This window comes from Saccostrea cucullata, unplaced genomic scaffold (genome assembly GCF_032062105.1).
Source record: "Saccostrea cucullata isolate Sc308-1 unplaced genomic scaffold, CSIRO_AGI_Scuc_v1 ctg4826, whole genome shotgun sequence".
Lineage (NCBI taxonomy): Eukaryota > Metazoa > Mollusca > Bivalvia > Ostreida > Ostreidae > Saccostrea > Saccostrea cuccullata.
In genome coordinates, this window is record NW_026918334.1 from 26,882 (window position 1) to 42,982 (window position 16,101).

Genomic DNA, 16,101 nt, shown 5'->3' on the forward strand with positions numbered 1-16,101 from the left:
CACTGCATAAAAACTAAAATAAAAAGGTTTTTTTTTCAGATTTAAATAATCATGTTCTCTACGAGAAAAAAATGTCATTTACAGTCTCCAATCAACATCTGTTTGCAAATTACAATAAAATATTTTTCTCATATACATGTTCTTTTATTTGTCTCTCATATACATGTTCGTAAGTAACATTTGTACATACCAAACATTACATGTCATAAACAAATAAAAAACGAATGAACATTTGAATATTTCTTTTGATTTTTTAGGCTTCTTTGAATCTTCATGTCAATTGTTTTTAATTAATTCGACTGAAAAGGGAATGAGAAAATACGAGAAAAAAGAATTATACATACTGCACGTTTTTTTTTCTTCATAATTTTGTGTGTGTGCATGTTTTTTACCCAATATAAAGAAAATAATAAGGACAGGTGAAAGAATTTCTAAAGACAGGTGGAAGAATTTCAACTGCAATACATATAATTCATAAAACATTTTTGAACCATTGCAACATACTTTTTTGCAATAAAAACGTCAAACAACAGTACCACTTCCCTCTGTTTTCGTGGACTGTTTTTTCAAAAGCTGGGAATTAGAAGAATCGGTTTTCAGTTTCTTATTTCTCTTTTCTTTATAGCTTTTCGCAAAACATTCGATGTACATATGATAAAAATCTCGTCTGAATTTTTCACCACATAGCAAATATATGAATAAATTAATAGCGTAACTTAAGTAGTATAAGGTGTAAAATAGTTTTTGTAACACCATTTCGGTTGTCGTGAAATGGTCACGCTTCATTATGTATTTGGATAAAGCCATTATAGTTCGAATGACATGACTGGGTAGATTAAGAGCCAAAAACACAAGGGAAACTGTAAATAATAGTTTCGTAACTTTGGAATGGTTTCTCGACCTCTTGTTCACCGTTTTTTTCCCGTTGAGTCTTCGAAAACGATGGTAGCTTCTGAACAGATGAAAAGTTATGGTGACCATGAGAAATGTTATAAGCAGCGCCGGAAGTACCAGCGTCAAGGCTGTATCCATGTGTACAAACATTTGAAATAAATCATCATAGGTCGAAATCTCAGTGCAGCGTCCATCAGAAACTTTCAGTGTCCACAATGGAAAATTGTACAAAGCAAGGGCTAATATAAAGAAAACACTGATGACGAGTTTCGAAATTTTGGGGGTACAGTACTCCATTACAGAAAAAGGATGGCAGATTCGTATATAATTTTCTGCAGTGACAATTACAACAAACCAAACAGATAAAAATCCACAAATGTAAGAGAGGAAAATGGTCAATTGACATGCTCCCGGAGAGTTAAAAATAGCCGTGTCCGTCACATCCGTTATCCATACAATGATGAGTGAAATCAAGAAACCAATGTCCGAAACGGAACGAGCCGCTAGGTACAGGCAGCAGGAAGTGGAACGTTGGGACTTACTGAGAAATACAGTGAGAGCAAAAATACTCCCAATGAGGCCAACAAAACAAAAAACGGGATTAGAATACTTTTGAATTTTTGAGAATATTTTTACAATATCATCTGGCTCTGCATCTTGAAGGAAGCTAAAGTTTGAAGTCGTATTCATCATGGTATTCTCTTCAGATGCAAAATATTCTTCCTTTACGTCTTCCGTAATGAGACCTGAAATATACAATATGAATATATACTAAAATTTATGATAAGCATGCACATGTACGTTATTACATTTACATGTGTACTATAAAAGTTTACTACCTTTTAGGGCTACTTTTCAATGTAAATTGCGAATACAAGTCAATCTCTATATTCTTATACAGATGAAAACAATTGCCTTTTCTACTCAAGATCGATAAATTATCACTTTAGCATATTATTTTCTCTTTTCAACAACTCCAATTATTTTGCGGAAATTATATCGTATTATTCGTAAAGTTATGCAACAGTATCACGTTTCTCTCAGGAAAAGTGGGATTAGCCGCACTAATGACCACTAAAACTTAAGAATTGTTCACACGTCAAACCGATTATAACGTAATTCACAATATCCCGAAAAGAAAATCAATTAATACCCTTACCTCCCTCTAAGACAACTTATGGGTGTAAAATCTATGTACGTATACTAAAAATTGACGACAGATATGAAAGAGACGATTTTAAACTTATTTATCAATTGAAGAATAATTTTATACATGTACCTGTGTTTATAATGTTAAGGCTTATAAAACTCGCTCTCTGCCAAAAAAAATAAACAAAATTGGTTCCAACAAGTTCTCTTCAATTCTAAAAACAAAACTTAGATCGAACATTTGAATTCAATTTCACAAAATGTTATTTAATATTCTCTTGCATTCTGGGAATGAAATTGCTTCTCTCATTTACCAAATTGACTTTTGATTTTTTCCTTCTCAAATTTCAATTTTATCGATTTCTTGCTGGTAAAAAGCTCTACGAATGGTAAATTGGAGGTAATTTGTATAACTGTACTTCTTAAATTACTTTGTGAACACCAACATGACCAATCAATCTAATTATTTCTCATGTGTGAAATGCCAAAGTTGGAAAAGACACACACAAAAAAAAGAGACATCAGACAAATTGATACTTGATTTCTGCTTTTAATAACAGAGATATATTTGAACAAAATAGAACTACGGTGCCTACATGCATACGTAAATTCCTAATCTCGCCCCATTTCTAGTTGTATTTTTTTCAATGAAAACCTATGACTGGTAAGATTGTGTGTATCTTGCAAAGCAGCATGCTTAAGTTAAAACATATTTTATTGAAAGGATTAGGAAATAGGGAAAACCTATATACACCTTCTCCTTGTATAAAAGGTCAAAACAGAGATACCTTACAATCGGTTATTTTCGCGATGTTCATTTTTCGCAATTTTTGTGATCTTTATTACTGAAAAAAAAACAACGCAGACGTGTCGGTTATTTTGTGCCTTAAAACACATATTTATAAAAAAAAAAAAATTATTGCCAAAAAAAAGAAAAAAAAAACAATTATTAAATGCAAAGAAAAAAAATTGTAGAACTTTACCCTTTTTCGCAAAATTTGCAACAACCAAAAAATAAAAGGATATACAAGTGTGATCAATTGGCAGGGCATGATCACTCCTCCATGGCACCCAATCCCCCTCCTCTGATGTTTTAGAGGTCCGTGCTCTGCTTCTGATTTCAATTGTTTGAATGGGCTTTAAAGCTTGAATACTGGTCGTTATCTCCATATATTTCACGTTGAATTTTAGAGAAGCTTGGGAGGAAAACACTGTCACGTAGCAGCTGCTTCTATGACTTATTTATGTCAATAGCGTCTTTCCTTTCAATCGCTGCTTCTGCTAAAAAAAACTTGAGGATTCGAAGCTTGGTGTCTTTTTGTATGGCATAATTTAGAGGATATTCTAGTTAAGAATGTATCTTTCCTTTAAAGGATTTAAACAAAGAAGCTTTGTACCCATTGAGCCAGAAAGTATTTTAAAATTTTAAGGTGAATATGAAAAACGACGATGCCAAAGGAATTGTTTATGAAGTTTTAAAAGATTCTTTCAGGATCGATTTCATATGATTCAGATACGTTACGGGCAAGTTAAGTCTTGTACATCTAAATGTTCTCGATCGTTTTAGAAGTGTTCTACCTGGTTACATGTATATGTATTAATTTAATACAATCCTGCAGCTCTTTGTATCTTTTGAAAGTTTTTACGTTTTTTCACTGTTAACAGTAACAAGAGTTCTGCATTCATACGATATAGAAATATCGCCAGCTGATATAGATACATGTAACATTTTAAAATAGATGATCTAAACCTTCTCCAATTAAAGTATTCGTCTATCATGTCATTAGATACAAGAAAACATTGATGTAACCATCAACTGTCGCCCGGGAAATACATAAAGTAAACAATGGAAATGAGTCTTGACCATCAAACCGCTTCGATATGTGTGAAAAGGCATGCGTCTAATTGATGGAGACGATAGTCGCGAATATTTTGAAAACTTATATAGTCGGATAAAAATCAAACAAAAACGAGACCATTTTAAACTTGATCAATTCCTCAAGTAAATGTTGGCTGCATAAAATATAAATTGAAGTTAGAAACATGCATCACCTATATTATAAAAATGTAGGTAATTTTTATCTTTAGAATATAAAACACGAACTGTGCAGAGTACGTTTTTATGCGAAAAGTAAAATTCCATGTTCTAAAAAAAGGGACCTGTCGTTTTTTCGACAGTAAATGATAAGCAACTTTATATATTAAAAATGAAAAACATATATATTTTTACAGATTCACTTTGTTGAAGTAAATACATTTGTATATTATGTATCTCGTAATTTTTAAAGGGAAAGAACATTCTGATTAACAATCTTTTTAATGTTTTTAAAACCTTTAATTCTGAATAACTTCTCCCACCTCAATCCCCATACACCAACACTTAAACGTATATGTATAGAGCAGTCCGGTCCTCCGGGCTGCAATAAGTTTTAAAGTCCGTAGGAATTATCTTGAAATATCTGTTCAGCTTTTAAAATAAGTAAAGTCGTTATTTCTTTACAGAATAAAACATTGTTTCATTAGTTAAAAAGGCCTCATATTAGTTGACACGGAGACTTGTGACATATTATCACTCTTTTATGAATAGAAAGAATGTTCGTGATATGTCAAAGGCTGTGTAACCTATCGGGCATAGCGGTTGATAATGATCTGCCAACTGCTTTTTAGAAGATGGGTCGATAAACTTATGAAAGCTATATCCTATTATTCTGGACCAGAAAATATTATACATACAGGCATCAAGGGTCATTATTTACTTTTGTAGGTAAGGACAAAAAAACCTATATTTTCTATATAAATAAAGGAAAAGATACAGAAACAAATGCAAGGTGTAAAAAAGTTAAAGGATTTCAGAAAAAAATATTTAAGGTAAGGAAATTAGTTCTTCAATCAACGAATATACTGCTTAACGATAATACATGGACAAAAATGTAGAACTATTGAGAAAAATAGTTTTAAAACATATAAATACAAATGAAGTTTTAAAACACCTCAAATATTGATTGCACTCTTTATAACAAAACAATTATTACAAACTTAATTTTGTAAGGAAATGTTAACTATAAAAGTGGCGACCATGCAAATACTGTGGCCCTTTTCATAAAAAATCTTGTAAGAATAAGATTCCACCACTCTGTAAGAAGAAGGTACGGTTTTAGTTTTATTGTGTCCTAAAAATTGAATGTCGTCAAAAAGTTGTGAAACTGGCTTAAATGTTAGTTGAGTTGAATGTTAGTTGAATTTCTGACTATGATAAATCAGGAAAGAATATGGCATGAAGGAGTACCATTCTGGAATTTTTAATTTTTTTCTTTAATTTGGAATAAATTTGATGCATTTCTCTATTTTAAACAGAACAAGAAATCTGTGAGCCAATGCTCACCAGTAATCCCCCCGCTCTGATGTAAATAAGCACTATCATGTTAATATACACAAGTTCAATTACAGGCAGATGCACAGAAAAATATGAAGTTGACATCAGATTATATATATCCCACCATATGGCATGCCTCAACAAAGAGTGTACCCGTAATGGAATTTCAAGCATCCGCTATGAATAGCTAATGAGAAAACTGCGACGAAGATTTGTTATGTATGAAACGGACAGACGCACAGACAAACAGGAAGTTGATATCCGATTTGAACAGAAATGTATCCCAACATATGGAATACCTTAGAGAAGACTGTGTTAAAATTTCAAGCATCTACAATGAGTAGTTGCAGAGAAAACTGTGACGAAAATTTGTTATGTATGAAACGGACAGATGCACAGACAAACAGGAAGTTGATATCGGATTTGAGCGAAAATTTATCCCACCATATGGCATGCCTCAAAAAAGATTGTTTTAAAATTTCAAGCATCTACGATGAGTAGTTGCTGAGAAAACTGCGACGAAACAGGAAGTTGACATCGGATTTGAGCGAAAATGTATCCCACCATATGGCATGCCTCAGAGAAGATTTTTTAAAAATTTCAAGCATCTACGATGAGTAGTTGCTGAGAAAACTGCGACGAAACAAGAAGTTGACATCGGATTTGAGCGAAAATGTATCCTCTCATATGGCATGCCTCAGAGAAGATTGTGAAAATTTGTTACGAAAATTTGTTACGGACGGACACACAGACACACGGACAGACAGACACACAAGGGTAAAACAGTATACCCCCCTCTCCTTCGGAGCGGGGGTATAACAAGGTGTGTTTGTGAAGCACTATGCGCCCGGCGGCAACAATGTTCAAAAAATATTTTTAGCAGGTAAGTCAAAGTCAAGGTCAAGGTCGTTGACCTTGGTGTCATTTAAGAGAACTTTATTAGTGGGGTATGCATACCACATATGAAGTCCCTATCTCTCATGGTTCAAAAGTTATGGCGAAAGTTCTCAAAATCTATTTTTAGCATATAGGTCACAGTCAAGGTCACAAGGTCATTGACCTTGGTGTCATTTGAAAGAACTTTATTAGTGGAGTATGCATACCAAATATGAAGACTCTATCTCTCATGGTTCAAAAGTTATGATGAAAGTTCGAAAAAGCTATATTTAGCATATACGTCATAGTCAAGGTCACAAGGTCATTGACCTTGATGTCGTTTAAAAGAACTTCATTGGTGGAGTGTGCACACGAAATATGAAGTCTCTATCTCTCATGGTTCAAAAGTTATGGCGAAGGTTAAAGTTGACAACAGACAGACAGACAAACAGATAAACAGACAAACAGACAGGACAAAAACAATATACGCCTCGGATCTATCGATCCGGGTGCATAAAAAGCCTCAAAATGACCCATTTCAAGGGTAATTTTCCTTCAGAAAAAAATGTCCACAGCCGTCGCCCACTTTAATTTTTGGATATGCTATGCAAAATTAGAAGAAAAGTCACATATCTCAAAATCTTCGTGGGCGATGCCTGTGAACAATTATATGATAGAAACTTCCTCTGAAAATTTGTCTTCTGCAACTTTTTAAGAAAATACGGGAAACGGCACATATTTATGACGTCACAATAGGCATTTAGAAACATGTGAGAATAATGACGTGCATGATTTTTCTGCATTGAATTTCAATGATTCAAAAAGCACTAGTTTTCATTTTTTACATCAGTTTCATTTAAAGAAAATCATAGGGCAAGATATGTATTAAAAACATACCTTGTTCTTTATTTATTTAATAAAGATAATTTTTTCCCAAACTGTTATTTCCAATTTAATCATAAGATACTGATAAAATGTATAAAAAAAAAAAAAAAAAAAAAAGAGAGAGAGATTTTCGCAGTTTAGATATTTGCAATTGAAGGAGGGAAATTTTTAGTCTTAGTCGTTAGATTTTTGGTGAATAGCGCCACAGATTTGTAAGCCTTAATTTGTAACACTTATGAGTGAAGCAATTTATTTCCTATTTTAACTTAACCTCTGATTTAATTAATCTGCATGTCCACTAACCTTAAATATGTACAACTGTACATCTTGTTCATTAAATTCTCCACTTTGTGGAGTTTTTACTTCAAAATTCATTGGAACATGTTCATCTTGTTCGTTTTCCTTTGTAAGGAAAAAAATCTTTCCCGCTTTCCTTATCTTTTATTAAATTGATTTCTTGTCACATGATTTGAATAAAAGCATCACATGAAGAAACCATCATTTGGCCTTAATGGGAGAAAAAAAGGAACCCTTCTAATCAAGTTCAATGAATAAATAGCGATAGTGACCATAGGACAACTACATCTGTCTCTCCGATTTCCTTTGATGGAGCTAGGAGGCATTATCAAGAATTACAGCATGAAGAGAAATGGTCTCATTTAATGATCACCTTTACAGACAAATGATGATCGTCTTTCAGATTCCTCTTAACAAGCATGAAATTTCTCACTGATCTTCAAATGCCTAACTGCTTCTGTCTTTAACAAATTGGACAGGTTTCTCAGTCATTTAATTATTTTTTTTTTAAATTTTATTTCTTATATGAAGACATTTAACTACTAGACAGAATTGGTTTTATCAGGGGAAAAAAATCATTATAGATTTTGCTAGTAATTTTCTTTCTATGATCGGATAGTTTAAAGTACATGTGTAATAAAATTATTCATTTGTCAATAAATTTAATCATTTACTGAAGCGGTGACAGAAAGACAGCGAATGGTAAAAATGTTTTGATTTATAAATGATAATAAATGAGATAATGATAAATGATAATGATTTCCTTATTATTTTTTCATTTTGAAAGGTACATTCAGAAGGGTGCTTGCAGAATGTGGTAGATTTCATTTAGAAATGCACTCCCATTACCTAGTTGAATATTCATAAATCAGCATAACCCAGTGTTTATATAAACTAGAGGCACTGTGAGCAATAAGGTCACTAAATGATACCCCCCATATGTGCAAAAAAGCAGTGTCCATGTTTTGCTATGGGAAACCCAAAATATGTGTCCGATCAAAAAGTAAAATAGGAGGTGCACAATGGCAATATGTAATAAAGATTCTGTGAAAGTTTTATCAAATTTCATTCAGTGGTATGAGAGGAGTTGCGGATAAGAGATTGGTACCCCAAAGCGTAACAGGCAGACGGACGGACGGAAGTACAGCTAGACGGACGTACGGACGAACATACTGATTACTATATACCCTCCCGCTTTTCAAGCTGGGGTATAATGATCTTTGCATTCTTATTCGCGTAAGTTGGACAGGACCTTCTAAAAAGATTAAAGCAAGACGAACAATACTACCCTATAAATAAAAGATATATGATAGATCAAAGATAACCCTAGTGAAGAAAGGGTCAGCAGGGGAATAAAATATTCATAAGAAAAAAAGGTTTGAATAAAAGAACAAAAAAAGGCAAAGAAAACGAACAGTAGTCAATTTCGAAAAATCTATAAACAAGCTAATTCAGAGAATTCGTGTCCCCCGCTTAGAGGAAAAAGTCGGATCTCCCTGACTGAATTTGTAGAATTATTAAATGTATACATGTATACTGAAGCAAATAAAATACATGTATGTCAATATGCGTATAAAGATTTGATTGCTATTCTTTATTAATTGCATAGAAGATTCTTTTTATACGGAATAATATAATGATGATTTAATGATGATTTGTATAAGCCAGACCTCATAAATTTATATTTCATTTCACATGCTGAATACTATCATTTATCAAAAAAAAAAAGTTTTTCGAAAAAAAAAGAAAGTGGATCGTCCGGGATTCGAACACGGGACCTCTCACATATGAGGCGGGAGACATTTTTTCTCCCTTTTTAATTTTTTTTTCTGACATACCACTAGACCACGGAAATACTTTACAATGGCGAAAATTATATACAAACATGAAGTCACATACATGTATTTATATATTCACGTTCGATATTGTCAAAATTTTACACAATGCATAGTGTCTAATGTAACCTTTATTAAATAGTTCTAATGTAATAAGAATATAAAGTCCGCCGAGAACCTGTTTTATACATAATAATTATCCGCATGCCCCTGTGCTAAAAATAGCGACATGTAATACAATAAATACTAATAAAACAAACGGAGCGGGACACTTTGAGAGGGGTGAGAGAGGTCCTAGGGAGTTTTGGTATAAAATTACATTGCAAAAGCTCAAAATTCTCTTGAAATATCGCCCGGAAAGGATAGTGTTACACACAGACATAATGTATAAATTTACGACCTTGAACTTTGACCTTTCGACCTCAGAATACATAGGGGTCTTCCTTGGGCCATAGGGAGTTATGTAAAATTTCACTGCAAAAGCTCAAAGGGTTCTCGAGATATCGCGCGGAAAAGAAAGTGTTATAACAGACAGAATTTGCGAATTTATGACCTTGACCTTTGGACTTCAAAATCAATAGGGTTCTTCTTTAGTCCATAGGGAGTTGCAATGCAAAATTTCATTGTGAAAACTCAAAGGGTTCTCGAGATATCGTGTGGAAACGAAAGCGTTACAGACAGACAGAATGACGGACAGACCCAAATTAATATCCCCCACTTTTCAAGCGGGGGACAACAATACAGCTCTGTAAATAGGGTGTAAAGTACGAACCTCCGTATATTCCAGAGGTGGGAGATTAGGAACTTAAGTGGAATAACAAACCGGGCAGATTCGCCGTGACACCCTATGCATATGATAGCTGAATTTAAGTTATTTGGCTCTTCAGCTAAGTACAACCATATATGAAACGCATATAGCATCCATCTTTAGAACCGGCAAATGGAGGCATCTCCGTATGAGTGACAATTTTCGAGAGAGAGAGAGACGTTAAACAATAAACAAAAATAATTCAAATTTCCAAAAAATTAGGTTGAGGCATTTGTGTTGTTTTGTTAAGACCTGTCGCTTTCAGCCAATGCTTATTAAAAATCCTTATTTAAAAACTTAAGGTTCCTTTTTGTAAAACGTTTATTTTACGAGGTTGATCCAAAAGTTCGTGGAATTTCTTTCTAAAATTTTATCGTGATTTGATAAAAGCAAACAATAGACATATTCATAAAATAGAGTCATAATGCAACAATACTGGAAAATTTCACCACGTTCCAATTACCAATAAGGTCACACGAGCTTTCTGAAAATGGATAGTTGTGAAACTCGGGGGAGACTTCGAAGTAACGTCAAGTTAGGTATGTCACGTCACGTTAAATAGAAGCATCTCACCCTAATGTCCAATTCAAACACGTAGTTCTACAAAATGGTGCCCTTTTTTCCATTTTTTTCTCAAGAAAAGCCTGGGTATCCTCTCGCACCAACTTATCTTCATTTTTAACTCATATTTCAGAATACCCCCATCTTTCCATATGTTGGTCCGATTTCAGTAGCAATGTCAAGAACAGCCGACAACGTCTATTAACGCTTTTAATTTGTCTAGGGGGATAAACACTTAAAACAGAGCCCCCAAAAGGCAGCCACACCTTTAATCAACATTCATTGAAGTTATATTTTTCTTCAATTTCTTACGCCACTGGAAAACCAGTAACTAAATGCATTTTCCCAAGTTTATGCGAATAACATACGCATTTAAGATAGAGTGATCCCGGGATTTTCACAAAACGTATGACTTCACCGAAATTGGACGTCGTCCAACAAGCTTAAGATGAACAATAAATTATCAAGTAATAAACAAAATACATATATCTGTTAAGATCAGTAAAATTCACACACAAAGGTTTATAAAAGATCAAGCGATCGTAATAACGACATAATTTTTGTTTTCTAGAACACAAAGGGCGGTTTTATACTTATTTCACGTATTAAGAATTAAAATGATAATAAACGCGTCGATGTCTCCCCCGCATTTCCAAACATCCGTTTCTATGGCAACTGCCATAGAGATACTATCTTAAATATTTAAAATATTTTTTTAATTTTAAATATTCAACAAGTGTCTATATTCTCATTTGTAATTTTCAACCAATTTCACTTATATATAAATAAAATATAAAAAATTTCCACGAACTTTTGCATCAACCATCGTATTTCGCAAATTTAATTGCATAATTCCCCATTTTGCAAGATTCACGAAATTTTTTTTAGATCACATATATATTCCTAAATTAATTTACAAATAAACTAATATTTTCATTTTTTCTTTACAGGAAAATATTCAATATGAATTCTAATTAATTCTCCCCCCCCCCCCTTATATGAGATGTATATTTGCATCTGAAGACTTGAGGGCTAATATCATTCGGTATCTATGCTGTGAAAATTAATGACTTTCCAGATTTTCAGTTGCTTGTTCGGTGGTCGTAAAAAATAATTAGCTTTGGTATATTCAAAGCACGCAGAGGTCTTCTTTAGACCCTTTCAGTATCTATTTCAAAAAGATCATTGACTTCTTTGAAATTTTTCGTTGATGTGTCTAATATAATAATAAATCTTTTCTTTTAGCCAGTAATACAAATTAGTTCGCTGAAGTCAACTTCATTCCGCTTTCGGATAAATTGATTTAAAGAAACTTTTAATTGAAAATTGTTTTTAAAAAATATAAGCATAAAATTGATAAAATTTTTATTCAAATTTTATGCTGGAAAAAAATATTTTCACGCTTATAACTTTAATAGGAAAGATTTTCCTGTGTAATGAGATAAAATACTGAATTCAGTATTTGGTAGGTTGAACATTAAGATTTCAGTATTTGGAAGGTTGAACATTAAGATTTAATTTAAATTGAATTTAATTGTTTACTTTTCAAAAGCACAAAACAGAGGTCAGACACACGATCTTTGACTTATCATTTTTTCCAACCTTTGCATATACAATATAAATTGAATTCCTAAATAAAGGTATTGTAACTATCTTTAAATAATTACAAATGTATGATAGCACATCTATATGTATGCCAGTTGAACAAAATAATCTGTGATTTTTTTTTCTTACCTGTAGTTACAGAAGTTTCCTCATTTGGTATTCCATAATGAGGGAAAGGATAGTCTCCGATACATGTAAATCAAACAATGATAAATCTTGGACTGAGAATATACCGGTTACAAAAAGGCTTTATAGTGCAACGAGAGCCCGAAAATAATCAATACTCATCTACTCTAGGAATAATAAATAATAATCACCTACTTTCTCGTAAATGATCAACTGCAGTAGGATATCAAATAAAAAGAAAGACTTTAATATGTTAGATATTCTTCAAACATCAGCTATTTAATCCATTATAGAGAAAATCATGACGTGGTCTTATTAATTATGGGCAACAAATTTAGATTTCGAATGAAAGTCTCACTTTTAGGTTTGACTGTTGTAAATAAGGCATTTTTACAAGACCCGGAGATCAAAGTACTTACTACAACTGATGTTTCTGTTAATCGATTGATAAGAATGTCCCTCTGAATAAATAGAAAGGGTAATAAAAGATACTGTTAAATAAATCTAGCCTGATTAAAATGGTTTTTAAAATAAAAATTTGTAAATATTTCGTAAGGGCTAATAATGTCAACCAAGAATGGATAGGTAACAACTATCTAGTTTCTTCTTTCAACATTCTGATTAAATTTGTGGTTTAACTTATAAAAGGATGAATGAGAATATACGGACTACTCTGCATCTATTTGACTGATCTTCATCAACCTTCTCCAGTTCTAACATCTGGAGAAATGGTGTTCATTCCGCTCATTAAAATAGAGGCCAGTCCCCCGTGTGATGCAGTGGTTAGACCATCTGCTCTAGATTCGCAAGGTAAGGAGTTGATCCCGACGTCGAGGGTCGAATCCCACTGTGGGACACGGATACCGATCCTTTGCATGAGACCGTATAAACCGAGGTCCCATGTCGCAGTAGGTGCTGACACGAAAAAGATCCCTCAATGCTCAGTGGTCCTGAGTGTCGAATATAGGACAAAATTTGCAGCTCTCCACTGGCAACTGATAGAGTAACCATGTAAGTGAAAAATTCTCGAGAGGGACGTTAACTAATAAACAAACCAAAATAAATCAAAAGTGTCAGCAAGATATGATTTATTAATACCAATTTGGGGCCAATCAGGGCATACAAGTGAAGAGAAAAACATTCAAGAAGAAATTCCAAATTGATAGTAGCAACTAACAAAAGATTAATGATGATACAGCAGTTGGGGACAACAACATATTTAATCGACATACCATGACATACTATACATATAAGGCTTTTTTACTAGAGTATAAACATTATTACTCTTTTGCATTTATTTGCTTCTTTTTTTAACATTGCATAATTCGCTATTTCTTATTTTTAAGATATTGATTAAAAAATTACCCAGCTTGATAAGCTACGTCATTTTCGTTAGACATAATCCGTAAAATTTTTCTTTATTTGTTAACGTAGAGAAATTTTTATTACTTTTAGCAATAATCTTTAAAAAAGTCATCTCTAGCATGTTTATATAATGGACATTCAATCAGTGAGTGGATCTCATCTTCCACACAGTTCATGTCAAACATTCTACAAATTCTGTTACAATATACATATTGGGGTCGAAGGGAAAGGGGACTTACAGAAGACCAGATGGGGTCGCAGGGGGTTACGTTGTAAATAAAATTTGATTGCATAGGCTCAAATATCACATAGAGATAAAAATTGTACACATAAATACACAGGGAATTTATTAATTTACCACCTTGGCCTTTGGCCTCAAAATAAATATAGGCCTCTTCCTCAAGCCATAAAGAGTGGTGTATTTAAAATACCGTATAAGTAGAATTTTTAGCGAGGATTTAATTTTGGCATTATTAGCGAGGGTTCCGAGATCGCTAAAATTAAATATCGCTAAAAATTAATTGTGTTTTAGCTGTAATAGTTTCTTAAGTGAGCATTTCCAAATCGCTAATTATACTTCTCGTCAAAAATGAAATACCCAATTTTAAGGACAAATCGCTAAATTTGCGTCTCGCTAAAATTTCCACTTATACGGTACATGTATTTTAAAAGCTCACATTGCAAAATTCTATAACCATTAGAATTACAAGTAAACCCTTTGGCTTCCTAAGCAACCTCTTACCGGGACTTCGAGCAATGGACCTTATGAAGTTCAGGGCCCTAAATCGGTCGGTCACACCGATTTGCATTAAATCATCCAAAATCTTTGCAAAAGCTCAAATTGCAAAAGTCTATAACCATCAGAATTAAAATGCATCTACTAAAATATATAAAAAAAATATAATATAATACATGCTCTAATAAAAATGAATAGACCAATATCAGACTTTACTTGGATCAACTCTCTCGATGTCAGAAAAGGGCTAGAACACGGAACTACGTACAATAATCGTTGGGCGGCCACTGCCTTTCTGGAGTCGATTTCAGAAACAGTGAAATGTGAAGTTGTGGAGATTGTAAAAAACTCAAACTTTTTAGCTCACCTGAGCCGAAGGCTCAAGTGAGCTTTTCTGATCACAATTTGTCCGTCGTCCGTCCGTCTGTAAACTTTTCGCATTTTTGACTTCTTCTCAAGAACCACTGGGCCAATTTTAACCAAACTTGGTACAAAGCATCCTTGGGTAAAGGGAAATTTAAATTATTAAAATAAAGGGCCAATTCCTCTCACAAGGGGAGATAATCAAGAAAAGACAAAAATAGGGTGGGGTAATTAAAAAATCTTCTTCTCAAGAACCACTGGGTCAGAAAAGCTGAAACTTATGTGGAAGCATCCTGGGGTAGTGTAGATTCTACATTGTTCAAATCATGACCCCCGGGGGAAGGGCTGGACCACAATGGGGAATCAAAGTTTTACATAAATAAAAGTTTTACAGAAAAGCTGAAACTTATGTGGAAGCATCCTAGGTTAGTGTAGATTCTAAATTGTTCAAATCATGACCCCCCTTGGAAGGGTGGGGCCACAATTGGGAATTAAAGTTTTACATAGAAATATATAGGAAAAATCTTTGAAAATCTTCTTCTCAAGAACCACAGGGCCAGAAAAGCTGAAACTTAAGTGCAAGCATCCTGGTATAGTGTAGATTCTAAATTGTCCAAATCATGACACCCGGATGAAGGGCGGGGCCACAATGGGGAATCAAAGTTTTACATAGAAATATATAGGAAAAATCTTTGAAAATCTTCTTCTCAAGCACCACTGGGCCAGAAAAGCTGAAACTTACGTGGAAGCATCCTAGGGTAGTGTAGATTCTAAATTGTTCAAATCATGACCCCCGGGGGAAGGGCGGGGCCACAATGGGGAATCAAAGTTTTACATAAAAATATATATTTAAAAAAAATCTTTGAAAATCTTCTTCTCAAGAACCACAGGGCCAGAAAAGGTGAAACTTATGTGGAAGCATTCTGGGGTAGTGTAGATTCTAAATTGTTCAAATCATGACCCCCCTGGGAAGGGTGGGACCACAATTGGGAATTAAAGTTTTACATAGAAATATATAGGAAAAATCTTTGAAAATCTTCTTCTCAAGAACCACAGGGCCAGAAAAGCTGAAACTTAAGTGCAAGCATCCTGGTATAGTGTAGATTCTAAATTGTCCAAATCATGACACCCGGATGAAGGGCGGGGCCACAATGGGGAATCAAAGTTTTACATAGAAATATATAGGAAAAATCTTTGAAAATCTTCTTCTCAAGCACCACTGGGCCAG

The 16,101-nt window shown here is 33.6% G+C and overlaps 1 protein-coding gene across 1 annotated transcript; it reads right to left on the reverse strand.

Moving 5' to 3' along the window:
- Positions 1–262: 262 nt before the first annotated feature.
- LOC134263423 (somatostatin receptor type 5-like) lies at positions 263–12,452 on the reverse strand. The gene is made up of 2 exons (XM_062745768.1): positions 12,413–12,452; positions 263–1,640 (listed from the first exon to the last, which is right to left on the reverse strand). Exon 2 carries the CDS (start codon positions 1,585–1,587, stop codon positions 523–525), a length of 1,065 nt encoding a protein of 354 aa, XP_062601752.1. The 5' UTR covers positions 1,588–1,640; positions 12,413–12,452; the 3' UTR covers positions 263–522.
- Between the last annotated feature and the right edge of the window lie 3,649 nt (positions 12,453–16,101).